The 27,507-nt window shown below is 44.6% G+C and overlaps 2 protein-coding genes across 6 annotated transcripts in view; one reads left to right on the top strand and one right to left on the bottom strand.

Annotated features, from left to right (window-relative positions):
* The window catches only part of LOC118944786 (rho guanine nucleotide exchange factor 26-like), a 107,379-nt gene extending 97,093 nt beyond the window's left edge, over positions 1 to 10,286 (top strand). For 2 of the 5 annotated variants that reach the window (XM_036965864.1, XM_036965863.1), the window contains exons 13-15: positions 3,456 to 3,526; positions 7,074 to 7,178; positions 7,719 to 10,286. In XM_036965864.1, the coding sequence (XP_036821759.1) occupies positions 3,456 to 3,526; positions 7,074 to 7,178; positions 7,719 to 7,861 (319 nt within the window). In that variant the 3' untranslated portion in view covers positions 7,862 to 10,286. The remainder of the gene's footprint in view (positions 1 to 3,455; positions 3,527 to 7,073; positions 7,179 to 7,718) is intronic. The other 3 variants (XR_005040103.1, XR_005040101.1, XR_005040102.1) reach the window with 3 other exon arrangements.
* Positions 10,287 to 11,774: 1,488 nt separating this feature from the next.
* The window catches only part of dhx36 (DEAH (Asp-Glu-Ala-His) box polypeptide 36), a 50,477-nt gene continuing 34,744 nt past the window's right edge, over positions 11,775 to 27,507 (bottom strand). Inside the window, exons 19-25 of the mRNA XM_036965019.1 lie at positions 27,426 to 27,507; positions 27,226 to 27,309; positions 27,016 to 27,115; positions 26,739 to 26,826; positions 23,554 to 23,674; positions 12,829 to 12,981; positions 11,775 to 12,677 (exon numbers count right to left, since the gene is read on the bottom strand). The exon at positions 27,426 to 27,507 is cut by the window's right edge and continues 5 nt beyond it. Of these exons, the coding sequence (XP_036820914.1) occupies positions 12,417 to 12,677; positions 12,829 to 12,981; positions 23,554 to 23,674; positions 26,739 to 26,826; positions 27,016 to 27,115; positions 27,226 to 27,309; positions 27,426 to 27,507 (889 nt within the window). The 3' untranslated portion in view covers positions 11,775 to 12,416. The remainder of the gene's footprint in view (positions 12,678 to 12,828; positions 12,982 to 23,553; positions 23,675 to 26,738; positions 26,827 to 27,015; positions 27,116 to 27,225; positions 27,310 to 27,425) is intronic.

Here is a 27,507-nt window from a genome sequence, read left to right as displayed (position 1 = left end):
GGCGTGAGATGACTGGGAGGTAGAGGGGTGGGAGATGACTGGGAGGGAGAGGGGCGTGATAGGGCTGGGAGGGAAGGGGGTGAGAGGGCTGGGAGGGAGAGGACTGGGAGGGAAGGAGGGAGATGGGGATGAGAGAGGACTGCGAGGGAAGGAGGGAGAGGGGGATGAGAGAGGGATAACAACATGCACATTTCTCCCTTAGTGGACTAATAAAGCTGTTTTCTTCCTCTCTGTGTATAGTGTGGGGTGTATTGACTTCCTCTCTGTGGATAGTGTGGGGTGTATTGACTTCCTCTCTGTGGATAGTGTGGGGTGTATTGACTTCCTCTCTGTGTATAGTGTGGGGTGTATTGACTTCCTGTCTGTGGATAGTGTGGGGTGTATTGACTTCCTCTCTGTGTATAGTGTGGGGTGTATTGACTTTCTCTCTGTGGATAGTGTGGGGTGTATTGACTTCCTCTCTGTGGATAGTGTGGGGTGTATTGACTTCCTGTCCGTGGATAGTATGGGGTGTATTGACTTCCTCTCTGTGTATAGTGTGGGGTGTATTGACTTCCTGTCTGTGGATAGTGTGGGGTGTATTGACTTCCTCTCTGTGTATAGTGTGGGGTGTATTGACTTCCTGTCCGTGGATAGTATGGGGTGTATTGACTTCCTCTCTGTGTATAGTGTGGGGTGTATTGACTTCCTGTCTGTGGATAGTATGGGGTGTATTGACTTCCTCTCTGTGTATAGTGTGGGGTGTATTGACTTCCTCTCTGTGGATAGTGTGGGGTGTATTGACTTCCTGTCCGTGGATAGTATGGGGTGTATTGACTTCCTCTCTGTGGATAGTGTGGGGTGTATTGACTTCCTGTCCGTGGATAGTGTGGGGTGTATTGACTTCCTCTCTGTGTATAGTGTGGGGTGTATTGACTTCCTCGCTGTGTATTGTGTGTTTCAACAACCATGACTGACTGTTGGTCATCTTATTCTAAGTGAATTGAATCAGAAACAAAGGACAATGAGAGGGGTGTCATCAGTCCACTACTTTGTTATTAGCTTTGCGATGCTGTGAGGCTGTTTGTGATGCTGTGAGGTGGTTGTTGTCTGATGCTGTGAGGTGGTTGTTGTTTGCGATGCTGTGAGGTGGTGGTTGTTTGCGATGCTGTGAGGTGGTTGTTGTTTGCGATGCTGTGAGGTGGTTGTTGTTTGCGATGCTGTGAGGTGGTTGTTGTCTGATGCTGTGAGGTGGTTGTTGTTTGTGATGCTGTGAGGTGGTTGTCTGATGCTGTGAGGTGGCTGTTGTTTGTGATGCTGTGAGGTGGTTGTTGTCTGATGCTGTGAGGTGGTTGTTGTTTGCGATGCTGTGAGGTGGTTGTTGTCTGATGCTGTGAGGTGGTTGTTGTTTGTGATGCTGTGAGGTGGTTGTCTGATGCTGTGAGGTGGCTGTTTGTGATGCTGTGAGGTGGTTATTGTCTGATGCTGTGAGGTGGTTGTTGTTTGCGATGCTGTGAGGTGGTTGTTGTCTGATGCTGTGAGGTGGTTGTTGTCTGATGCTGTGAGGTTGTTGTTTGCGATGCTGTGAGGTGGTTGTTTGCGATGCTGTGTGGTGGTTGTTGTTTGCGATGCTGTGTGGTCGTTGTTGTGTGCGATGCTGTGAGGTGGTTGTTGTTTGCGATGCTGTGTGTGGTTGTTGTTGTTTGTGATGCTGTGTGTGGTCGTTGTTGTTTGCGATGCGATGCTGTGAGGTGGTTGTGGTCTGATGCTTTGAAGTGGTTGTTGTTTGCGAGGCTGTGTGGTCGTTGTTGTTTGCGATGCTGTGTGGTCGTTGTTGTTTGCGATGCTGTGTGGTCGTTGTTGTTTGCGATGTTGTGAGGTCATGGTGTGATGCTGTGAGGTCGTGGTGTGATGCTGTGAGGTCGTGGTGTGATGCTGTGAGGTCGTGGTGTGATGCTGTGAGGTCGTGGTGTGATGATGTGAGGTCGTGGTGTGATGCTGTGAGTTCGTGGTGTGATGCTGTGAGGTCGTGGTGTGGTTCTGTGAGGGTGTGGTGCTGTGAGGTCGTGGTGTGGTGCTGTGAGGTCGTGGTGTGGTGCTGTGAGGTCGTGGTGTGGTGCTGGGAGGTCGTGGTGTGGTGCTGTGAGGTCGTGGTGTGGTGCTGTGAGGTCGTGGTGTGATGCTGTGAGGTCGTGGTGTGATGCTGTGAGGTCGTGGTGTGGTGCTGTGAGGTCGTGGTGTGATGCTGTGAGGTCGTGGTGTGGTTCTGTGAGGTCGTGGTGTGTTGCTGTGAGGTCGTGGTGTGATGCTGTGGTGTAGTGCTGTGAGGTCATGGTGTGGTGCTGTGAGGTCGTGGTGTGATGCTGTGAGGGTGTGGTGCTGTGAGGTCGTGGTGTGATGCTGTGAGGTCGTGGTGTGATGCTGTGAGGTCGTGGTGTGATGCTGTGAGGTCGTGGTGTGATGCTGTGAGGGTGTGATGCTGTGAGGTCGTGGTGTGATGCTGTGAGGTCGTGGTGTGATGCTGTGAGGTCGTGGTGTGATGCTGTGAGGTCGTGGTGTGATGCTGTGAGGTCGTGGTGTGATGCTGTGAGGTCGTGGTGTGAGTGTTGTGGTGGTGTTTTGCTGTGAGGTCGTGGTGTGATGCTGTGAGTGTCGTGGTGTGGTGCTGTGAGTGTTGTGGTGGTGTTTTGCTGTGAGGTCGTGGTGTGATGCTGTGAGGGTGTGGTGCTGTGAGGTCGTGGTGTGATGCTGTGAGGGTGTGGTGCTGTGAGGTCGTGGTGTGATGCTGTGAGGTCGTGGTGTGATGCTGTGAGGTCGTGGTGTGATGCTGTGAGGTCGTGGTGTGGTTCTGTGAGGTCGTGGTGTGGTGCTGTGAGGTCGTGGTGTGATGCTGTGAGGGTGTGGTGCTGTGAGGTCGTGGTGTGATGCTGTGAGGTCGTGGTGTGATGCTGTGAGGTCGTGGTGTGATGCTGTGAGGTCGTGGTGTGGTGCTGTGAGGTCGTGGTGTGATGCTGTGAGGTCGTGGTGTGATGCTGTGAGGTCGTGGTGTGATGCTGTGAGGTCGTGGTGTGGTGCTGTGAGGTCGTGGTGTGGTGCTGTGAGGTCGTGGTGTGATGCTGTGAGGTCGTGGTGTGATGCTGTGAGGTCGTGGTGTGATGCTGGGAGGTTCTATCTCAGTACTACCCCAGCTTGTCCTCTGGGTTGTATCCTATGCCGCTCTGAAAGAAAAGATTGTCTGCTTAATGACTGAAATATTAGTTTCCTGAAACAGGGTGTGTTGATACGATCAGCTAGCGGAAAGGCAAACTGAAGTTGTTTTTTTCCTGCAAGACTGCAGTGATATTATGAACCTCCATGTCGACCACATGACTTTCTATGTTGTTATGGTGCTAAATTACTCATTAATATGTTAGAGGAAAAGTGTTGAAAAGTGTTGAAAAGTGTTGTAAAATGATGCTGTTTGCCTGGCCTTACAGGAATGAGCGTGCTCGCTGGATCAGTGCTCTGGGCCAGAGCAGCAATGACGAGAAGAACCAAGACCGAACCAGTGAGTTCAGCACCACACACACACCTTCACTCAGACAGCACTATCAAACATGGCTGGTCAGTGGAACTCACATGTACACACACACAGCACCACCTGGTGGTGGAGTAGTAGAACTGTCTCCCAATCACTGTGTCAAATCAAAGTTTATTTGTCACGTGCGCCGAACACAACAGGTGTACACCTCACAGTGAAATGCTTACTTACAGGCCCTAACCAACAGTGCAATCTTTATGTAAAAAAAAATGGTATTAGGTGAACAATAGATAAGTAAAGAAATAAAAACACCTGTGAAAAATAACAGTAGCGAGGCTATATACAGGCACCGGTTAGTCGGCCCAATTGAGGTAATATGTACATGTAGGTATAGTTAAAGTGACTATGCATATATGATGAACAGAGAGTAGCAGTAGCGTAAAAAGAGGGATTGGTGGGTGGTGGGACACAATGCAGATAGCACGGTTAGCTAATGTGGTGGAGCACTGGTTAGTCGGGCCAATTGAAGTAGTATGTACATGTAGCTATATACAGACACCTGTTAGTCAGGCTTATTGAGGTAGTATGTACATGTAGCTATATACAGACACCTGTTAGTCCGGCTTATTGAGGTAGTATGTACATGTAGCTATATAGAGACACCTGTTAGTCCGGCTTATTGAGGTAGTATGTACATGTAGCTATATACAGACACCTGTTAGTCCGGCTTATTGAGGTAGTATGTACATGTAGCTATATACAGACACCTGTTAGTCCGGCTTATTGAGGTAGTATGTACATGTAGATATGGTTAAAGTGACTATGCATATATGATGAACAGAGAGTAGCAGTAGCGTAAAAAGAGGGATTGGTGGGTGGTGGGACACAATGCAGATAGCACGGTTAGCTAATGTGCGGGAGCACTGGTTGGTCGGGCCAATTGAAGTAGTATGTACATGTAGCTATATACAGACACCTGTTAGTCCGGCTTATTGAGGTAGTATGTACATGTAGCTATATACAGACACCTGTTAGTCCGGCTTATTGAGGTAGTATGTACATGTAGCTATATACAGACACCTGTTAGTCCGGCTTATTGAGGTAGTATGTACATGTAGCTATATACAGACACCTGTTAGTCCGGCTTATTGAGGTAGTATGTACATGTAGATATATAGAGACACCTGTTAGTCCGGCTTATTGAGGTAGTATGTACATGTAGCTATATACAGACACCTGTTAGTCCGGCTTATTGAGGTAGTATGTACATGTAGCTATATACAGACACCTGTTAGTCCGGCTTATTGAGGTAGTATGTACATGTAGCTATATACAGACACCTGTTAGTCCGGCTTATTGAGGTAGTATGTACATGTAGCTATATACAGACACCTGTTAGTACGGCTGATTGAGGTAGTATGTACATGTAGCTATATACAGACACCTGTTAGTCCGGCTGATTGAGGTAGTATGTACATGTAGCTATATACAGACACCTGTTAGTCCGGCTTATTGAGGTAGTATGTACATGTAGCTATATACAGACACCTGTTAGTCCGGCTTATTGAGGTAGTATGTACATGTAGCTATATACAGACACCTGTTAGTACGGCTTATTGAGGTAGTATGTACATGTAGCTATATACAGACACCTGTTAGTCCGGCTTATTGAGGTAGTATGTACATGTAGCTATATACAGACACCTGTTAGTCCGGCTTATTGAGGTAGTATGTACATGTAGCTATATACAGACACCTGTTAGTCCGGCTTATTGAGGTAGTATGTACATGTAGCTATATACAGACACCTGTTAGTCCGGCTTATTGAGGTAATATGTACATGTAGCTATATACAGACACCTGTTAGTCCGGCTTATTGAGGTAGTATGTACATGTAGCTATATACAGACACCTGTTAGTCCGGCTTATTGAGGTAGTATGTACATGTAGCTATATACAGACACCTGTTAGTCCGGCTTATTGAGGTAGTATGTACATGTAGCTATATACAGACACCTGTTAGTCCGGCTTATTGAGGTAGTATGTACATGTAGCTATATACAGACACCTGTTAGTACGGCTGATTGAGGTAGTATGTACATGTAGCTATATACAGACACCTGTTAGTCCGGCTTATTGAGGTAGTATGTACATGTAGCTATATACAGACACCTGTTAGTCCGGCTTATTGAGGTAGTATGTACATGTAGCTATATACAGACACCTGTTAGTCCGGCTTATTGAGGTAGTATGTACATGTAGCTATATACAGACACCTGTTAGTCCGGCTTATTGAGGTAGTATGTACATGTAGCTATATACAGACACCTGTTAGTCCGGCTTATTGAGGTAGTATGTACATGTAGCTATATACAGACACCTGTTAGTCCGGCTTATTGAGGTAGTATGTACATGTAGCTATATACAGACACCTGTTAGTCCGGCTTATTGAGGTAGTATGTACATGTAGCTATATACAGACACCTGTTAGTCCGGCTGATTGAGGTAGTATGTACATGTAGCTATATACAGACACCTGTTAGTCCGGCTTATTGAGGTAGTATGTACATGTAGCTATATACAGACACCTGTTAGTCCGGCTTATTGAGGTAGTATGTATATGTAGCTATATACAGACACCTGTTAGTACGGCTTATTGAGGTAGTATGTACATGTAGCTATATACAGACACCTGTTAGTACGGCTTATTGAGGTAGTATGTACATGTAGCTATATACAGACACCTGTTAGTCCGGCTTATTGAGGTAGTATGTACATGTAGCTATATACAGACACCTGTTAGTCCGGCTGATTGAGGTAGTATGTACATGTAGCTATATACAGACACCTGTTAGTCCGGCTTATTGAGGTAGTATGTACATGTAGCTATATACAGACACCTGTTAGTCAGGCTTATTGAGGTAGTATGTACATGTAGATATGGTTAAAGTGACTATGCATATATGATGAACAGAGAGTAGCAGCGTAAAAGAGGGGTTGAGGGGGCCACACAATGCAAATAGTCCAGGTAACCATTTCAGGACCTGTTCAGGAGTCTTATGGCTTGGGGGTAAAGACTGTTGAGAAGACTTTTTGTCCTATACTTGGCACTCCGGTACCGCTTGCCATGCGGTAGCAGAGAGAACAGTCTGTCTTTGAGGGGTCTGGGGGCGTCTACAGTAGGACAGGGCTATTCACATCCAAGCCTCTAGGTCTGGAGTACTGCTGCTTTTCTGTCATCTGATCATTCATTCCATGTATAAATCAGTCCTTAAAGGAATACTTCTGGATTTTGGGCTATAAGGTTCTTTATCTACTTCCCCAGAGTCAGATGAACACATTGATGCCATGTTTATGTATCTGCATCCAGTATGGAGGAAGTTACAGGTACTTTCGTGAACCAATGCTAACTAGTGTTAGCACAATGACTGGAAAGGTGCAGGAACAGCTGTTCCCAGTGTAAACTCTGTGTTGTGTCTGTATTGGCCCAGGGTTAGAGTGTAAAACTCTGTGTTGTGTCTGTATTGGCCCAGGGTTAGAGTGTAAACTCTGTGTTGTGTTTGTGTTGTCCCAGATGCCATGCAGGTGGAGGTGACGAGGACGTACACAGCCAAGCAGCCTGATGAGCTGTCACTGCAGGTGGCTGACGTGGTCCTGGTGTCACAGACTGTGGAGGATGGTACGTTACACTGTTTCTCTCTCTCGCTCTCTCTCTCGCGCTCTTTCTCTCTCTTACCCCTCTCTCTCTCTCTTACCCCTCTCTCTCTCTTACCCCTCTCTCTCTCTCTTACCCCTCTCTCTCTCTCTTACCTCTCTCTCTCTTACCTCTCTCTCTCTCACCCCTCTCTCTCTCTTACCCCTCTCTCTCTCTTACCTCTCTCTCTCTCCGTCTGTTTTTCTCCTCCTTGGGGGATCATTGAAAGAGATGTATCCGTGTAGTTTCTGACCAGAGGTGTTTGATGATGCGTATACACAGTCACACTCTTAAGGTGAAAGGTCATTTCCCATTGTGTCTCCATGGCAACCATCTCTTTTATGTGAAAGGGCATCCTAACACAGACAGAATAGAGCATCAAACAGATGTCATTTAAGAGTCCAACAGCGGGCTGAGAGCTCACTTCCTGCTTTGAAAGAGGAAACTATTTTCTCCAGCCCTGTGAAGTGATTTTCTGAAGGATAAATAAAGGAATATAGAGTGGCGTGTGTCTCTCTCTTTCAGGCTGGTATGAGGGCGAGCGACTCCGTGATGGCGAGAGGGGTTGGTTCCTGTCAGAATGTGCTGAACCAATCATGTGCCAGGCCACTATTGAGCGCAACGTGCAGAGGATGGACCGCCTCCAGGGGCTGGAAACCAATGTGTGAGCTGGAACTGCAGGCTCCACCCACTAAATACACCAGTGACCTGCCTTCAATCAGACACACCAATGAGTGAGCTGGAACTGCAGGCTCCACCCATTAAATACACCAGTAACCTGCCTTCAATCAGACACACCAATGAGTGAGCTTTATGCCAGCAACAGCCCTCCACTGAACACACCAAGTCTCCTTGGTCAACAGAGCAATGTGTGAGATCTTTCTGCCAGCGACTGAATACACCAATGAGCCACCTTCAAGCACTATCAACCAATGAGAGTGCTGACTGCCACTAAATGCACCAATATAATCTCTCTGTGGTCAACAGACACAGGTATGCCAGCTGACTGCATCTATTAGAATGGGTTTGGGGTCCAGTGATTGTTACCCATGCAGTCTAACATTCTCCATATTCTACCAATCTCTATGGTAAGGAAGTTTGACCCTATGACCTGTCAACAACACTTTGACTCCTCCCACTGATGGAAGACTGTCCAACCACTGCCCGTGTGACTGCTTTTTGGCCCCGAAGGACATCCCACTTGGACACACGTGCACACAGAACGTGCTGGGGTCAAAGTTTAAAACTGCCACGTAGATTACAACTAGTATAACATGTATTCATTTAATTTCCTTCTGAAAGACTCCCCAGGAATGAAGCTTAACTTCTGTACTACATAACCAAGATTTATATTAGTATATTTTCTGTCATGCTTTTTAAAGTGCCAGGTTGTTGTGATGGGACAGGTCAGTTTCACTTCTGCTCTGTGGTCAGGTTATAGTGTGTGATGAGACTGTTGGGGAAGAGGCTCATTGTAGACACACAAATGACACTTTAGACTTGTCTGTGTGTGGCTAGGAGGCCTTTTGTAATGTAACTGAATGTGACGACGGTCCAAAATGGCCAAATAAACGGATCATTTCTAGACTTCCCTGTGTGGCCAGTAGGAGCCAAAATGACCGGTCCAGTTTCCTGACTTCCCTCTGGTTAGAAGGTTACAGTAGAGTGAGGCTGAATGTAAGGAGCCAAAATGGCAGAATGACCGGTCCAGTTTCCTGACTTCCCTCTGGTTAGAAGGTTACAGTAGAGTGAGGCTGAATGTAAAGGAGCCAAAATGGCAGAATGACCGGTCCAGTTTCCTGACTTCCCTCTGGTTAGAAGGTTACAGTAGAGTGAGGCTGAATGTAAGGAGCCAAAATGGCAGAATGACCGGTCCAGTTTCCTGACTTCCCTCTGGTTAGGTTACAGTAGAGTGAGGCTGAATGTAAAGGAGCCAAAATGGCAGAATGACCGGTCCAGTTTCCTGACTTCCCTCTGGTTAGAAGGTTACAGTAGAGCGAGGCTGAATGTAAGGAGCCAAAATGGCAGAATGACCGGTCCAGTTTCCTGACTTCCCTCTGGTTAGAAGGTTACAGTAGAGTGAGGCTGAATGTTATGATGGCCTACAAAGTACAAAAGAAACTCCCACATTCATGCGCTAACCCCGATTCCCAACACCTCCTAACCCCGATTCCCAACACCTCCTAACCCCGATTCCCAACACCTCCTAACCCCGATTCCCAACACCTCCTAACCCCGATTCCCAACACCTCCTAACCCCGATTCTCAACATCTCCTAACCCCGATTCCCTAGCCATTTTAGATACCTTAAAACTATTGAACAGGTATTAGCAGTATGGGCATAGCTTCACCTTTGAACCATGGTTACATATGCAGTTCGTTCAGCGTTACACACTGCCTAGGGCCTGGAAGTCCATCTGTAATTGGGCACTTTATATCTCCATCTTAATGTCACCTTACATAAACAGAGACCTTTCCGTCCCACAAACCTCCGTCGGTGTGATGATGCCCGGGGGTGGCTTTTAGAAGGCCCAGAGCTGGAAGTTTTAAAAACAAATACCCTCCTTATTGATTTCTGTGACGAGCGGCAGGAGAGAAACTGAACCGGTGCGACGCTCTGGGTTCTGAAACTGGGAAAAGCCAAGGTTTCAACATGATCGTCCGGACGTGATTCATCTGTTAAGTGTGTAATTCTGTCTTGCGTTGCTAAGGGAAACAAAGAATGGCCTGATCAGCTTCCTGTTGCAACGCTGTTCATCAAACCAGACCACTACTCTACATCTGGTCTGACCCAGACCACTACTCTACACCTGGTCTGACCCAGACCACTACTCTACATCTGGTCTGACCCAGACCACTACTCTACATCTGGTCTGACCCAGACCACTACTCTACATCTGGTCTGACCCAGACAAAAAAAAAGTTTCATTTGCACTCAGGGATAAACTGTGATGACACACATTTAACCCATGTAAATATGTAACTAATAACTTCTGTTTTAAACGTATGTAATCCACAGCTATAGATTTATATTGCAGATGATGTCATTTAGATATTTTATCTAACTCTTGTTAATAAAAGTGCTATGTTGTATTTGCAATCTGTTTTCTTTCAGAATGCTGATGAATTTTTGAATGGCTCAGTGAATTTAGGGGACTGGGGAACAGACATCTGTTATGGCTGGGGACTGGGGAACAGACCTCTGTTATGACTGGGGACTGGGGAACAGACCTCTGTTATGACTGGGGAACAGACCTGTTATAGCTGGGGACCAGTCCGAGAGAGAGAATGGGTTTGGTTTTAATTGGTAACATTCAGTGAAGTCAAACTTTACTCCTGCTGTAACTGTACCTCCTGTTAAGAGATTAGACCGATGGATACATGAATATCAAGATAAGACAAATGGATTCTATTAAAGACATTCTCCGGTACTTTGACGACTAGTATTTTCTAAATCTCCCGCTTTTGGGCCGGATGTGTCGATGTGTAGTTCATGCATCATCTATGAGCAGAATTACTGTTTTACCTCAGCCACAAAATCCCTAGTTTGAAAGAGACTTTTCTGGAAGATGTGCCATTTCCCCCCACGTGGGCCAGCCCCCTAGCGATTTGAGTTCCAGCCAATGAGATTCAGCCCCTCGCCATGTGAGTGACAGCTGGCAAGAATCACACACAGCAATGACGTGATGCACATGTAATTATCCATTTTCGGGGACCACTTTTGGCACGTGGGCCAACTTCCAGGACTACTGGCTAAAAAGTATACAAAATTACCAGAGAATCCCTTTAATGTAGGATTTCATGTGGTTTAGGTACCAGAGGAGGCAGGTAGCCTAGTGGTTAGAGGAGGCAGGTAGCCTAGTGGTTAGAGGAGGCAGGTAGCCTAGTGGTTAGAGGAGGCGGGTAGCCTAGTGGTTAGAGGAGGCAGGTAGCCTAGTGGTTAGAGGAGGCAGGTAGCCTAGTGGTTAGAGGAGGCAGGTAGCCTAGTGGTTAGAGGAGGCGGGTAGCCTAGTGGTTAGAGGAGGCGGGTAGCCTAGTGGTTAGAGGAGGCAGGTAGCCTAGTGGTTAGAGGAGGCAGGTAGCCTAGTGGTTAGAGGAGGCGGGTAGCCTAGTGGTTAGAGGAGGCAGGTAGCCTAGTGGTTAGAGGAGGCAGGCTGAGTGGACTAGTAACCGTAAAGGTTGCCAGATCGAATCCCCAGGCTGACAAGACCAGTTAACCCACTGTTCCTAGACCAGTTAACCCACTGTTCCCCTGGTAGGCCGTCATTGAAAATAAGAATTTGTTCTTAACTGACTTGCCTGGTTAAAGAAAAGGTTTTTTAGTTGGATAACGCAATGTACATCTATCACGGCTGTTACATTTTAATAAGGACCCAATTCAGGAATATGTGTTACAGCTACTACTAACGTATCTTTTAACTTGAAATCCGATCGCCCCTATTTCCACGTTCGCAGAGATGGCATTCAAGGTAAATGCTGCAGATGGTGGGCTCAGTTAGAAATGACCTTTAAAATGTCAAGCACGCCATAATGCCAATCCAGGCCTTAATCTCTCCCACTTCACACCACACTAGAAAAGACTAACGTAACCCTGCAATAAGGGCAGCTTTATTGGTTCAGCTTCAGGGAGAAGATTCTAATATTTGAACAAAAAACTGAAAAGAAAACAATGGCAAGTTAACCAAGTTAGCCAAGTGACAACATGAGAATGTCAAGCAATATCAACACAACAGCATTCCATACAACTTAGTTTCACATAATTGTTTTTAACAAATGAAAAAATACATGCTCAGCCTTTTCCAGTAGGCTTATAGAATTAAATTCAAACAGTTGGTGTTCGGGGACTTTTTCTTCACATACCATCCTGACTGGACTCGTATCCAATAGAAAATGTGCCTAAGACATTGAGATGTATAGAGATCTCTACTTGGAAACAATTTAGCATGGACATTGAGGGCTTCCACCATTTTGAAAGTAGTCAACTGGGTGGGGGATTCCTATGGGAATGATCAGCCAATGACCAGAGCATGGTCTTCAAATTGGTTTGCCTAGTTGGTAAATGGCGTTAAGCTTTATCGCCAAAATAACACAATATTTAGTTTAAGACTCCAGCTCTGCAAGTGGAGGTACATCACCAACATTAGCTTGACACTTAACTCAAACTGAGAGAGCATGGGCAGCGCCATTATGGCACAGATACAAAGTGGAGACCTCTTTCCATCTCTATGGCCTGAGCTTTTCTCTGGGTTGAGAAGAGATGCAGCAGTTCTCGTACTCGTCACCACCATCATCGTTGTTGTGATACTGGCGGCGTCCTCTAGGCTCAGTGTTCCTCGCGTTAACGTCGGGTCTCTCCTGGGTGGTGATGAGGTCTATGATGGCTGTGATGACGGCACAGTCTTTGGATTGGCGGTTGCTCCAGTCCACAGGGGCGGGGCTTCGGATCTTCTCTTCCAATAGAGAGTCCAGCTCCTTCTTCAGATTCTACAGAGAGAGGCAGATACGGAAAAACGGTCAGGTGTGTGTTTGTTTGCGTGTGTGTGTGTTCGTGTACCTTGACGAGGTGAGCGATGCGTGCGGGGGACTGGAAGACGATCCAGTCGTCCACAGCGATGGTGTGTGTGTGTTCGTGTACCTTGACGAGGTGAGCGATGCGTGCGGGGGACTGGAACACGATCCAGTCGTCCACAGCGATGGTCTCCTGGTCCTGATCCATCTGTATGGTGACGTCACCTCCAAAGAACAGCAGGGAGAACGGAGACACCTCCGTACAGTCGTACAGGAAGATCTGGGGACAGACATGGATACAGCCTTAACACACACACACATACAGGAAGATCTGGGGACAGACATGGATACAGCATTAACACACACGCACACACATACAGGAAGATCTGGGGACAGACATGGGATACAGCATTAACACACACACATACAGGTAGATCTGGAGACAAATCATTTTGTTTGTCACATGCTTGGTTAATAACAGGTGTAAACCAACAGTGACGGACCCTTCCCAACAATAGAGACAAAGAAAACAAATGTATAACAAGGAATAAATCCACAATGAGTAACAATAACTTGGCTATATACACACACAGGGTACCAGTACTGAGTCAATAACTTGGCTATATACACACAGGGTACCAGTACTGAGTCAATAACTTGGCTATATACACACGGGGCACCAGTACTGAGGTAATAACATGGCTATATACACACGGGGCACCAGTACTGAGGTAATAACATGGCTATATACACACGGGGCACCAGTACTGAGGTAATAACATGGCTATATACACACGGGGCACCAGTACAGAGTCAATGTGCAGGGGTATGAGGTAATAACTTGGCTATATACACACGGGGTACCAGTACTGAGTCAATGTGCAGGGGTATGAGGTAATAACTTGGCTATATCCACACGGGGCACCAGTACTGAGTCAATGTGCAGGGGTATGAGGTAATAACTTGGCTATATACAAACGGGGTAACAGTACTGAGTCAATTTGCAGGGGTATGAGGTAATAACATGGCTATATACAAACGGGGCACCAGTACTGAGTCAATTTGCAGGGGTATGAGGTAATAACATGGCTATATACACACGGGGCACCAAGACTGAGTCAATGTGCAGGGGTATGAGGTAATAACTTGGCTATATACACACGGGGCACCAATACTGAGTCAATGTGCAGGGGTATGAGGTAATTGAGGTAGATATGTACATATAGGTAGGGGGTAAAGTGACTAGACAACACAATAGATAAACAGTAACAGCAGTGTATGTGATGGGTCAAAATAGTGGTAAAAGAGGGTAAATGCAGATAGTTCACCAATAGCTACACAAACTAACTAAGCTTCGGTACAGTAGCAGAGAGAACAGTCTATGACTTGGGTGGCTGGAGTCTGATCATTTTTAGGGCCTTCCTCTGACACCGCCTGGTATATAGGCCCTGGATGGCAGGGAGTATATAGGCCTGGTATATAGGCCCTGGATGGCAGGGAGTTCGGCCCCAGTGATGTACTGGGCTGTACTCACTACCCTCTGTAGCACCTTGCAGTCGGATGCCAAGCAGTTGCCATACCAAGCGGTGATGCAGCCAATCAAGAAGCTCACAATGGTGCTGTCAGAGAAATTCTATAGGAGGAGAGACTGCAGATTCTTTCAAACAACACATTTTATTATAAGATTAGCAAAAATGAAGCAATCAACCATCACTAAGAATAGTCAGAGTTGAAAAGCTTAATGAACAGAGCTGTCTTTCACCTCCTATAGAAACTATATCCTTGTATCTTTGTAAGTTAGCAAATGTGCAGAAACAGGCCCGGGGAAAAGAGTTTGTCGGTGTAGCCCAAGATAGCTGATATCCACCATTTCTCTGTTCTTCCCTGCACTTCCCACATAAAATTATCCATTGTTATATGTTAGTATTTTGAGCTGCTTGGATGCGACAGCAGTATGTGGCCACCTGTGTTTTCGATCGGAAGGAAAGTAAGTAAAAACAGCATAGTGTGTCTAAGTAAACAGTATAGTATGTAATGAATATTACATTTCCACCACAGTGCAGCTGGAGAACCTTGAGGATCTCAGGGCCCACGCTGAATCTTTTCAGCCTCCTGAGGGAGAGAGGCGTCGTCTTGCCCTCTTCACAACTCTGTTGGTGTGTGTGGACCATGATAGATCCTGATGTGTGATGTGTTGGAGTCGTACGCCACGCAGAGGCGGGTGAACATAGAGTACAAGAGGGGACCAAGCACGCACCCTTGCGGGGTCCCACATTTTGAGGGTCACAGTGGCAGACATATTGTTGTCTAGCAGACCTGTTGTTGCCTACCCTGACCACCTGGGGACTGCCCGTCAGGAAGTCCAGGATCCAGTTGCAAAGGGAAGTGTTTAGTCCCAGGGTTCTTTGTTTAGTGATAAGCTTTGAGGGCACTATGGTGTGGTGACTACGCTGAGCTGTAGTCAATGAACATTATTCTCACGTAGGTGTTCCTTTTGTCCAGGTGGGAAAGGGCAGTGTGGAGTGCAATAGAGGTTGCGTCATCTGATGATCTGTTGGGGCGGTATGTGAATTACTCTCATGCATGGTTCAGTGTTGGTATTTAGCTCGTCTGGTAGGCTCGCATCACTGGACTGGCTAGGTTTCCCTTTCACAGCCGGACCAGAAAGACAGTCGGACGAGAAAGAAAAGCACCTCTATCTAACAGGGATGGGCAACTTTGCTGGGGGTGGGGGCCACAAAACAATCTCCACTCATAAGGGGCCACAGTGCCTCGCAGGTCTGCATACCCACAACTGCATTAAGAGCCGGCCCTAGCCTTCTGGGGGCACTAAGCACAAAAATGTAGCGTCCCCACTTGAAAATGAGAGAAAAAACTGTAGTATTAGTTAATTTCATGCAATTCTACACATTTTGCCATATTAAAAATTGCAAACCTGAATGAGAGAGACTAACAAAATCAATGGGGTTGGTAATTCGACCATGATTACTACAAGTTTAGATAGCTGGCCATTAGACTAACTTAATCTAAAATATGTTAGCTGACATGGCTGATTGAGTGACTGACATGACAAGAGAAACTGCTGATGCACAACCACATTGCCTTTTTTTTTTGTGATATCCAATTGGTAGTTAGTCTTGTCTCATCGCAGCCACTCCCATACGGACTCGGGAGAGGCGAAGGTCGAGAGCCGTGCTTCCTCCGAAACACAACCCAACCAAGCCGAACTGCTTCTTGACACAGTGCCTGCTAATCACGAAGCCAGCCGCACCAATGTGTCGGAGGAAACACCGTACACCTGGCGACCGTGTTAGCGTGCATTGCGCCCAGGCGCCACATGAGATGGGAAAAGCACATCCCTGCCGGCCAAACCCTACCCTAACCCAGATGACGCTGAGCCAATTGTGCGCCGCCCCATGGGTCTCGGCCGGCTGCGACAGAGCCTGGACTCGAACCGGGATCTCTAGTGGCACAGCTAGCACTGCGATGCAGTGCCTTGTGCCACTCAGGCACAACCATATTTCTAAATTGCACCTTGTGTATTCTACTATTCTAACTCTCAACAGTATGTGGAGATCCCGACTGAGTTCCTAAAACACATTTCCACAGTCAGTGACCCATCCCTCCTCTAACTGATAACATTCACTGCAGCAGGGTAGAGAGAGGACAGAGGCATTGACTGTTCCTCTTCTCTGGTACTGCCCGGGAGCTTGGATGTGCCAGGGACTTTGGGAGGGAGTTGAAAGCCACTGGTTTACTCAAATATTAATCAAGTCTAAAAATGGGACCAGAGTTAACCTTTAACCTGCCAACTCAGTGAAACGGTCACAAACAACACTGTGGAACTCACAACCACCCATCCAAGTCCATATCCCTCACCCTCTGGTGTGTGTATCCTACTGCATGAATCAGGATGTAGTATCTATCACTCACCCTCTGGTGTGTGTATCCTACTGCATGAATCAGGAGCATGCATATATCAAAAGATTGGTACTAATTTGCAATAGGAAAACAAGTACTGACAAACTGATTTTCGAGTGAACCATCTCTGTAAGGTTAATTTGTGTCAAATGGTGCAACAGCGTTGTATGCATGCTGTACTGTGTATGCATGCTGTACTGTACTGTGTATGCATGCTGTACTGTGTATGCATGCTGTACTGTGTATGCATGCATGCTGTACTGTGTATGCATGCTGTACTGTGTATGCATGCTGTACTGTACTGTGTATGCATGCTGTACTGTGTATGTATGCTGTACTGTACTGTGTATGCATGCTGTACTGTACTGTGTATGCATGCTGTACTGTACTGTGTATGTATGCTGTACTGTACTGTGTATGCATGCTGTACTGTGTATGCATGCTGTACTGTGTATGCATGCTGTACTGTACTGTGTATGCATGCTGTACTGTGTATGCATGCTGTACTGTACTGTGTATGCATGCTGTACTGTGTATGCATGCTGTACTGTGTATGCATGCATGCTGTACTGTGTATGCATGCTGTACTGTGTATGCATGCTGTACTGTACTGTGTATGCATGCTGTACTGTGTATGCATACTGTACTGTGTATGCATGCTGTACTGTGTATGCATGCTGTACTGTGTATGCATGCTGTACTGTGTATGCATGCTGTACTGTGTATGCAGGCTGTACTGTGTATGCAGGCTGTACTGTGTATGCAGGCTGTACTGTGTATGCAGGCTGTACTGTGTATGCAGGCTGTACTGTGTATGCAGGCTGTACTGTGTATGCATGCTGTACTGTGTATGCATGCTGTACTGTGTATGCAGGCTGTACTGTGTATGCAGGCTGTACTGTGTATGCAGGCTGTACTGTGTATGCATGCTGTACTGTGTATGCATGCTGTACTGTGTATGCATGCTGTATGTATTGTAACAGTTTTGTCTTGTGGTTATTGTTTGTAGGGGTGCCAGGTAGGTTGTGCCTACCAGAGAAAATATTGATTTCTCCTTTTGGTTTGGGAGGGAACGAGTCCCATCTGGTCTGTCAAGGCCACACCAACAACTCATGTAAAAGTCAGTCTGGAAATTCACTTTAAACTTTCACTTTCACCTTAAGACATTGGAAATAACTTAAAAACAACATATTTTGCATGGGTTGCATTACCAACATAAATGATCACACACAAACAATAATGTAACAAACAACGAGCTCTGGTTCCTCAAGAAAAGTCCCGTGCCTCGGGCCTAAAAGAGTCCAGCCCGGTAAAGCGTTCAGTGAACTCAAGTGACCTTAGTCACACAATGTTTGTCCGTTCATAAAAGTGTAGCGTAAACCCAGTCTCAATCATATAATCAAAATATCCACTATTTTACCACACAACCATAAAGAGTAGAGGTCGACAGATTAACTTCACTAGGATAGGGGGCAGTATTTTCACGTCTGGATGAAAAGCGTGCCCAAGGTAAACTGCCTGTTACTCAGGCCCAGAAGTGAGGATTTGCATATAATTGGTAGATTTGGATAGAAAACACTCTAAAGTTTCTAATAATGTCTGTCAGTATAACAGATCTGAAATGGCAGGCAAAACCCTGACAAACCAAACCAACCCCCCCCCCCCCCCCCCCCATTCACTTTTATTATAAGGTGAAGTCCTCCCAGATTGCAGTTCCCAGGGCTTCCACTAGATGTCAACAGTCTTTAGAAAGATTTTCAGGCTGGTTGTTGGAAAAATGAGCCAGAAATTTTAGTTTTTCTAGGTGGCTCCCATTTTGGCTGTAGTGTTTCCTCCGGTAAAGACAATAACGATTCTCTGTCTTAAATTTGATAGTTTATTTACGTATTATGGTACCTGAGGTTTGATTATAAACGTTGTTTGACTTGTTTGGAGAAGTTTATTAGTAACATTTGGGATTAATTTTGTATGCATTTTGATGGAGGGAAACTGGGTGGATTATTGAATGAAGCGCGCCAGCTAAACTGAATTTTTATGGATACAAAGAAGGACATTATCGAGCAAAAGGACCATTTGTGATGTAACTCGGACCTTTTGGAGTGCCAACAGAAGAAGATCAAAGGTAAGGCATTTATTATATCGCTATTTCTGACTTTCGTGTCGCACCTGCCTGGTTGAAATATGTTTTTCATGTGTTTGTATGCGGGGCGCTGTCCTCAGATAATCGCATGGTGTGCTTTCGCCGTAAAGGCTTTTTTAAATCTGACACGGCGGCTGGATTAACAAGAAGTTAATGCTTTATTTTGATGTATTACACTTGTGATTTTATGAAAGTTAAATATTTATAATTCTGTAGCTTGAATTTCGCGCTCTGCAATTTCACCGGATGTTGGCCAGGTGGGATGCTACCGTCCCACCTGCCCATAACAAGTTGATTTCAAGTTTTCATAACAATCGGTAATCTGCATTTCTGGACACCGATCATGGCCGATTACATTGCATTCCACGAGGAGACTGTGTGGCAGGCTGACTACCTGTTATGCGAGTGCAGCAAGGAGCCAAGGTAAGGTGCTAGCTAGCATTAAACGCATCTTATAAAAAACAATCAATCTTAACATAATCACTAGTTAACTACACATGGTTGATGATATTACTAGTTTAACTAGCTTGTCCTGCGTTGCATATAATCGATGTGGTGCCTGTTAATTTATCATTGAATCACAGCCTACTTCGCCAAACGGGTGATTTAACAAGCGCATTCGTGAAAAAGGCACCGTCGTTGCACCAATGTGTACCGAACCATAAACATCAACGCCTTTCTTAAAATCAATACACAATTATATATTTTTAAACCTGCATATTTAGTTCATAGTTCATTCTTCTAACTAGGGAAATTGTGTCGCTTCTCATGCGTTCTGTGCAACAGAGTCAGGGTATATGCAGCAGTTTGGGCCGCCTGGCTCGTTGAGAACTGTGTGAAGACTATTTCTTCCTAACAAAGACAGTCAACTTCGCCAAACGGGATGATTTAACAAAAGCACATTTGCGAAAAAATCACAATCGTTGCACCAATGTACCTAACCCTAACCATAAACACCAATGTACCTAACCATAAACACCAATGTACCTAACCCTAAACACCAATGTACCCTAACCATAAACACCAATGTACCTAACCCTAACCATAAACACCAATGTACCTAACCCTAACCATAAACACCAATGTACCTAACCCTAACCATAAACACCAATGTACCTAACCATAAACACCAATGTACCTAACCCTAACCATAAACACCAATGTACCTAACCATAAACACCAATGTACCTAACCCTAAACACCAATGTACCTAACCCTAAACACCAATGTACCCTAACCCTAAACACCAATGTACCTAACCCTAAACACCAATGTACCCTAACCCTAAACACCAATGTACCTAACCCTAAACACCAATGTACCCTAACCCTAAACACCAATGTACCTAACCCTAAACACCAATGTACCCTAACCCTAAACACCAATGTACCTAACCCTAAACACCAATGTACCTAACCCTAAACACCAATGTACCCTAACCATAAACACCAATGTACCTAACCCTAAACACCAATGTACCTAACCATTAACACCAACGTGTACCTAACCCTAAACACCAATGTACCTAACCCTAAACACCAATGTACCTAACCCTAACCCTAAACACCAATGTACCTAACCATAAACACCAATGTACCTAACCCTAACCATAAACACCAATGTACCTAACCCTAAACACCAATGTACCTAACCCTAAACACCAATGTACCTAACCATAAACACCAATGTACCTAACCATTAACACCATGTACCCTAACCCTAAACACCAATGTACCTAACCCTAAACACCAATGTACCTAACCATAAACACCAATGTACCCTAACCCTAAACACCAATGTACCTAACCATAAACACCAATGTACCTAACCCTAACCCTAAACACCAATGTACCTAACCATAAACACCAATGTACCTAACCCTAAACACCAATGTACCCTAACCCTAAACACCAATGTACCCTAACCATAAACACCAATGTACCCTAACCCTAAACACCAATGTACCTAACCCTAAACACCAATGTACCTAACCCTAAACACCAATGTACCCTAACCCTAAACATCAATGTACCTAACCATAAACACCAATGTACCCTAACCCTAAACACCAATGTACCTAACCCTAAACACCAATGTACCTAACCATAAACACCAATGTACCTAACCCTAAACACCAATGTACCTAACCCTAAACACCAATGTACCTAACCATAAACACCAATGTACCTAACCCTAAACACCAATGTACCTAACCATTAACACCAATGTACCTAACCATAAACACCAATGTACCTAACCATTAACACCAATGTACCTAACCCTAAACACCAATGTACCTAACCCTAACCATAAACACCAATGTACCTAACCCTAAACACCAATGTACCTAACCATAAACACCAATGTACCTAACCCTAAACACCAATGTACCTAACCATTAACACCAATGTACCTAACCCTAAACACCAATGTACCTAACCCTAACCATAAACACCAATGTACCTAACCCTAACCATAAACACCAATGTACCTAACCCTAAACACCAATGTACCTAACCATTAACACCAATGTACCTAACCCTAACCATAAACACCAATGTACCTAACCCTAACCATAAACACCAATGTACCTAACCCTAAACACCAATGTACCTAACCATAAACACCAATGTACCTAACCCTAACCATAAACACCAATGTACCTAACCCTAAACACCAATGTACCTAACCATAAACACCAATGTACCTAACCATTAACACCAATGTACCTAACCATAAACACCAATGTACCTAACCCTAAACACCAATGTACCTAACCCTAACCATTAACACCAATGTACCCTAACCCTAACCATTAACACCAATGTACCTAACCCTAACCATTAACACCAATGTACCTAACCCTAACCTTTAACACCAATGTACCCTAACCCTAAACACCAATGTACCTAACCCTAACCATAAACACCAATGTACCTAACCCTAAACACCAATGTACCTAACCCTAACCCTAAACACCAATGTACCTAACCCTAACCATAAACACCAATGTACCTAACCTTAAACACCAATGTACCTAACCCTAACCCTAAACACCAATGTACCTAACCATTAACACCAATGTACCCTAACCATAAACACCAATGTACCTAACCCTAACCATTAACACCAATGTACCCTAACCCTAACCATTAACACCAATGTACCCTAACCCTAACCATTAACACCAATGTACCTAACCCTAACCATTAACACCAATGTACCTAACCCTAACCATTAACACCAATGTACCTAACCCTAACCATAAACACCAATGTACCTAACCATAAACACCAATGTACCTAACCCTAACCATAAACACCAATGTACCTAACCATTAACACCAATGTACCTAACCCTAAACACCAATGTACCCTAACCCTAAACACCAATGTACCTAACCATAAACACCAATGTACCTAACCATAAACACCAATGTACCTAACCATAAACACCAATGTACCTAACCCTAAACACCAATGTACCTAACCCTAAACACCAATGTACCTAACCCTAAACACCAATGTACCTAACCATTAACATCAATGTACCTAACCCTAACCCTAAACACCAATGTACCTAACCATAAACACCAATGTACCTAACCCTAAACACCAATGTACCTAACCCTAAACACCAATGTACCTAACCATTAACACCAATGTACCCTAACCCTAAACACCAATGTACCTAACCCTAACCATTAACACCAATGTACCTAACCATTAACACCAATGTACCCTAACCATAAACACCAATGTACCTAACCATAAACACCAATGTACCTAACCATAAACACCAATGTACCTAACCCTAAACACCAATGTACCTAACCCTAAACACCAATGTACCTAACCATTAACACCAATGTACCTAACCCTAAACACCAATGTACCTAACCCTAAACACCAATGCCTTTCTTAAAATCAATACACAGAAGTATTATTTTTTTAGTTAAAAGAAATCCAGGTTAGCAGGCAATATTAAACTAGGGAAATTGTGTCACTTCTCTTGCGTTCATTGCACGCAGAGTCAGGGTATATGCAACAGTTTGGGCCGCCTGGCTTGTTGCAAACTAATTTGCCAGAAATGTATGTAATTATGACCTCTGGAGATAAACCAGAATAATGGAGAAAGGTTTGGTGTCAGAAGGAGGGCTAGCTAAAAATCAAATCAAATTTTATGTCCAAGTCAATAAGTGAGTAACTGGTTAGACCTCCTGTGGCCTGTGGTCCAGACCCGAGCATTCAGATTCCCAGGGCTCTGGCCCAAATCAACTCCAATATCTCCATTCACATTATGATTTGTATTGTCAGCTCGACGGCAGGTATGATACGGAGGCTCGATGGTCAGAATGACCCTGTGTATTCCCATTGACAGGTACGATATGGAGGCTCGATGGTCAGAATGACCCCGTGTATTCCCATCGACAGGTATGATATGGAGGCTCGATGGTCAGAATGACCCTGTGTATTCCCATTGACAGGTACGATATGGATGGACACATTTTCTGTGGGGTGAATCCATTGTTTTAAATGACACACAATCTGCACAAAAATATTTGCTTTGGTTATTTCTCAATGTTGAAAGAGGTCCCATCTGGGGTGCCATTTTCTATGTCACAGTTTTAACTTGAGGTTGTTGTGCCAGGTAGGTTGTGCCTACCAGAGACCAGTTGTGCCTACCAGAGAAAATATTGATTAAAAAGGGGAAGCTCCCGTTTTGGAAGGAGAAGCACAGACGGTTCAGACAAATTCAGGGTCGTCACAGTATGCTGTACTGTATACTCACACTGCTGGTCCTCATCTTGAGGTGATAGATGAGCCATGTGTAGTTAAACTGGGTCTCCTCAGCATTCACTGACTTGGGGTGAATACACACCTTCCCATCGGTTTTGGTATACACCCTCACCCTGGAGAAGAGAGGTGGGGAGGGGGGCATTAGTGTGTGTGTGTGTGTGTGTGTGTGTGTGTATCCTTTACAGACAGATGTGTGTGTGTGTGTGTGTGTATCCTTTACAGACAGATGTGTGTGTGTGTGCATCCTTTACAGACAGGTGTGTGTGTGTGTGTGTGTGTGTGTGTGTGTGTGTGTGTGTGTGTGTGTGTGTGTGTGTGTGTGTGTGTGTGTGTGTGTGTGTGTGTGTGTGTGTGTACATCCTTTACAGACAGATGTGTGTGTGTATCCTTTACAGACAGATGTGTGTGTGTGTGTGTGTGTGTGTGTACATCCTTTACAGACAGATGTGTGTGATATTGTCCATAGCAACATAATACAGTTTCATGACTATTGATATTTGGCCAAAGTTTGAATCTTAATACCACTGTTTTTAAACCATATCAGTGCACTGCTTCAAGGCTCGAAGGTGTATTTTGCAGCTGTCTGCTACGCGTTATGATGAGTTATTGATGCATCGGTCTGGCTGGAATGGGTTTAGGGCTTATGGTCTGCCATCCATCCTGGGCTTGGGGGGGGGGACCCTTCTCAGGTATAAATCAACAGGAAGTTGACAAAGACGTTTCAGGTCTGGGTGGAATGGGTTTGGGGCTTATGGTCTGCCATCCATCCTGGGCTTGGGGGGGGGGGGGACCCTTCTCAGGTATAAATCAACAGGAAGTTGACAAAGAATACTTTTCAGGTCTGGGTGAATTGTACTTCCCTCTGCAGAATCTGGGGTGTCCCCTCTAGTCATTGCCAGTGTCTGTCTGTACTAGTGCCGAGCGATTAGTGCTTTCGGTTCAGTTTTGGTTTGATTATTCATTTTTAAATAACCACGGTTTTCAGATTCGATTATTATTTTATTTTTAACAAACATTAAATTCTTACCGTGTTGCGTCGTGCGTAAGAGCAGCCCTTAGCCGTGGTATATTGGTTATATACAACAGCCCCTAGGGCCGTATTGCTTAATTAACATTCATTTATTCACATTACTTTACTTGAATTAAATATTTCAGTCTGGTGTATATTACATTAGTTTTATTTGATGACTTTATCATTTCATTCCAAGTCATCATCTCATCTCTATAGAGCTGCTGCCTATTCTGTCTGACAAAATCACTATTTCTGTTGTTCTTCAATGTAAATAAGGCATACAGTACTTTTAAGACTGCCGAGTACCAACTATCAATCACTTAGATAGTGTATTTTCCAGGTAGAAATACCTTGTGAAGAAACAGCTGCTCTCTATATCCCCCTCATGATTGCGCACTCCTCCCTCTTCAATAGCAGCAGGTTTAAAATAAACACAGACTGGACAAGTAGATGCGCAACGGATGATGGTCATTGTAGTTAATTACAATGTGGTATGTGCTAAACTATATAGAATATTGGCCTGTTGGAAACTACAACTCCCTACTGAATCGCACAGTTCAGGCTGGATCTGATTTATATCTGGAGAAACTGTGCAATGGGTGCATTGAGCTTACCGATAAAAACAGAACAAAATGCAAATCATTTAACCAAAATGTTGGTTAATTCATCAGCACTTGTCCCTGTTTTCTAATGGGTGTTATATGTGAGTCCTAATAGATATTATCTATATACACACACGAAGTCGGTGGTTTACCTTAGCCAAATACATTTAAACTCAGTTTTTCACAATTCCTGACATTTAATCCTAGTAACAATTCACTGTCCACACCATCAAGAATGTTAAATGTCAGAGTAATAGTAGAGATTTATTTCAGCTTTTATTTCTTTCATCACATTCCCAGTGGGTCAGACGTTTATATACACTCAATTAGTAGTTGGTAGCATTGCCTTTAAATTGTTTAAATTGTGTCAAATGTTTTGGGTTGCCTTCCACAAGCTTCCCACAATAAGTTGGGTGAATGTTGACCCATTCCTCCTGACAGAGCTGGTGGTACTGAGTCAGGTTTGTAGGCCTCGATGCTCACACATGCTTCTTCAGTAGGATTCAGGTCAGGGCTTTGTGATGGCCACTCCAATACCTCAACTTTTTTGTCTTTAAGCCATTTTGCCACAACTTTGAAAGTATGCTTGGGGTCATTGACCAAGCTTTAACTTCCTGACTGATGTCTTGAGATGTTGCTTCAATATATCCGCCTAATTTTCTTTCCTCATGATGCCATCTTTTTGTGAAGGGCACCAGTCCCTCCTGCAGCAAAGCACCCCCACAACATGATGCTGCCACCCCATGCTTCACGGTTGGGATGGTGTTCTTCGGCTTGCAAGCATCCCCCCTTTGTCCTCCAAACATAACAATGGTCATTATGGCAAAAGAGTTTCATCAGACCAGAGGACATTTCTCCAAAAAGTACGATCTTTGTCCCCATGTGCAGTTGAAAACCGTAGTCTGGCATCTTTATGGCGGTTTTGGAGCAGTGGCTTCTTCCTTGCTGAGGACTCGTTTTACTGTGGATATATATACTTTTGTATATGGTGTTTATACAGATGTTTGTACAGATGAATGTGGTACCTTCAGGCGTTTGGAAATTGCTCCCAAGGATGAACCAGACTTGTGGAGGTCTACAATTTTTTTTGCTGAGGTCTAAGATGATTTCTTTTGATTTTCCCATGAAGTCAAGCAAAGAGGCACTGAGTTTGAAGGTAGGCCTTGAAATACATCCACAGGTACACCTCCAAATGACTCAAAGTATGTCAAATTAGCCTATCAGAAGCTTCTAAAGCCATGACATCATTTTCTGGAATGTTCCAAGCTGTTTAAAGGCACAGTCAACTTAGTGCATGTAAACTTCTGACCCACTGGAATTGTGATACAGTGAATTATAAGTGAAATAATCTGTCTGTAAACAAATGTTGGAAAAATTACTTGTGTCATGCACAAAGTAGATGTCCTAACCGACTTGCCAAAACTATAGTTTGTTAACAAGACATTTGTGGAGTGGTTGAAAAACAAGTTTTAATGACTCCAACCTAAGTGTATGTAAACTTCCCACTTCAACTGTATGTATATCTATATATCTGTATGCTACTGTAGGTCCAGGCTGACTCACGGTCTCTTCTTGCTGCCACTGGGTTTGATCATGGCCACTTTGGGGTAGAGACCTGCCACTATCACTGCCTTGATCAGCTTCTCATTATCTGAGGGAGAGAGAAACATAGAGAGGGAGAGAGAGAGTGAGACATGGAAAGAGAGAGAGGAGCGAGAGAGATAGGATCGAGAGAGATAGAAGCGAGAGAGATGATCGAGAGAGATGATCGAGAGAAAAGTGTGAGAGAAGGTGTGAGAGAGACTAGCAAATTGTAGAAAAATATATCCAACCAGTTCACCTGAGTTTGTGTTAGATTCAGGGTCTTTTGGGTTCTTGCTGCTGGTGAAGCCAGCCCCCAGCAGGTGCTCAGCAAACTGACCCTTCATGTTGTGCAGCATCTACAGACAGACAAACACACAAGACAGGTTAGATACTAATCTCAATATGAAGCCAAGGCTGCATCCCAATGGTGGAGCGTGATATCTGATTGGTGGACCATGAGAATCACCTGGAGTGTATTGGCTGACAGGAAGTTGTCCCAGCAGAACTCTCGTTCAAACTTGTAGCCGCGTCGCTTAGCTTCCTCCCAGCCCTGACAGATTAACACACAGTCAAGTTAGCAATTTAAACAGAATGAACCATTGATATTATTCCATTGAGGAGATGAGAGAGACCTCTAATGATGTAGGAGGGAAAAAAGGATCTTACTGTGAAGGCATAGATGATGGTGAGGTGGTCACTCTTTGATTCTCTGGACAGAGTTCTTCTCCTAAAGTCTGCCATCTTCTCC

Source organism: Oncorhynchus mykiss, chromosome 27 (genome assembly GCF_013265735.2).
Source record: "Oncorhynchus mykiss isolate Arlee chromosome 27, USDA_OmykA_1.1, whole genome shotgun sequence".
Classification (NCBI taxonomy): Eukaryota; Metazoa; Chordata; class Actinopteri; order Salmoniformes; family Salmonidae; genus Oncorhynchus; species Oncorhynchus mykiss.
Note: the sequence above shows the minus strand (reverse complement) of the source record. Positions and strands in the feature narration are given on the sequence as shown.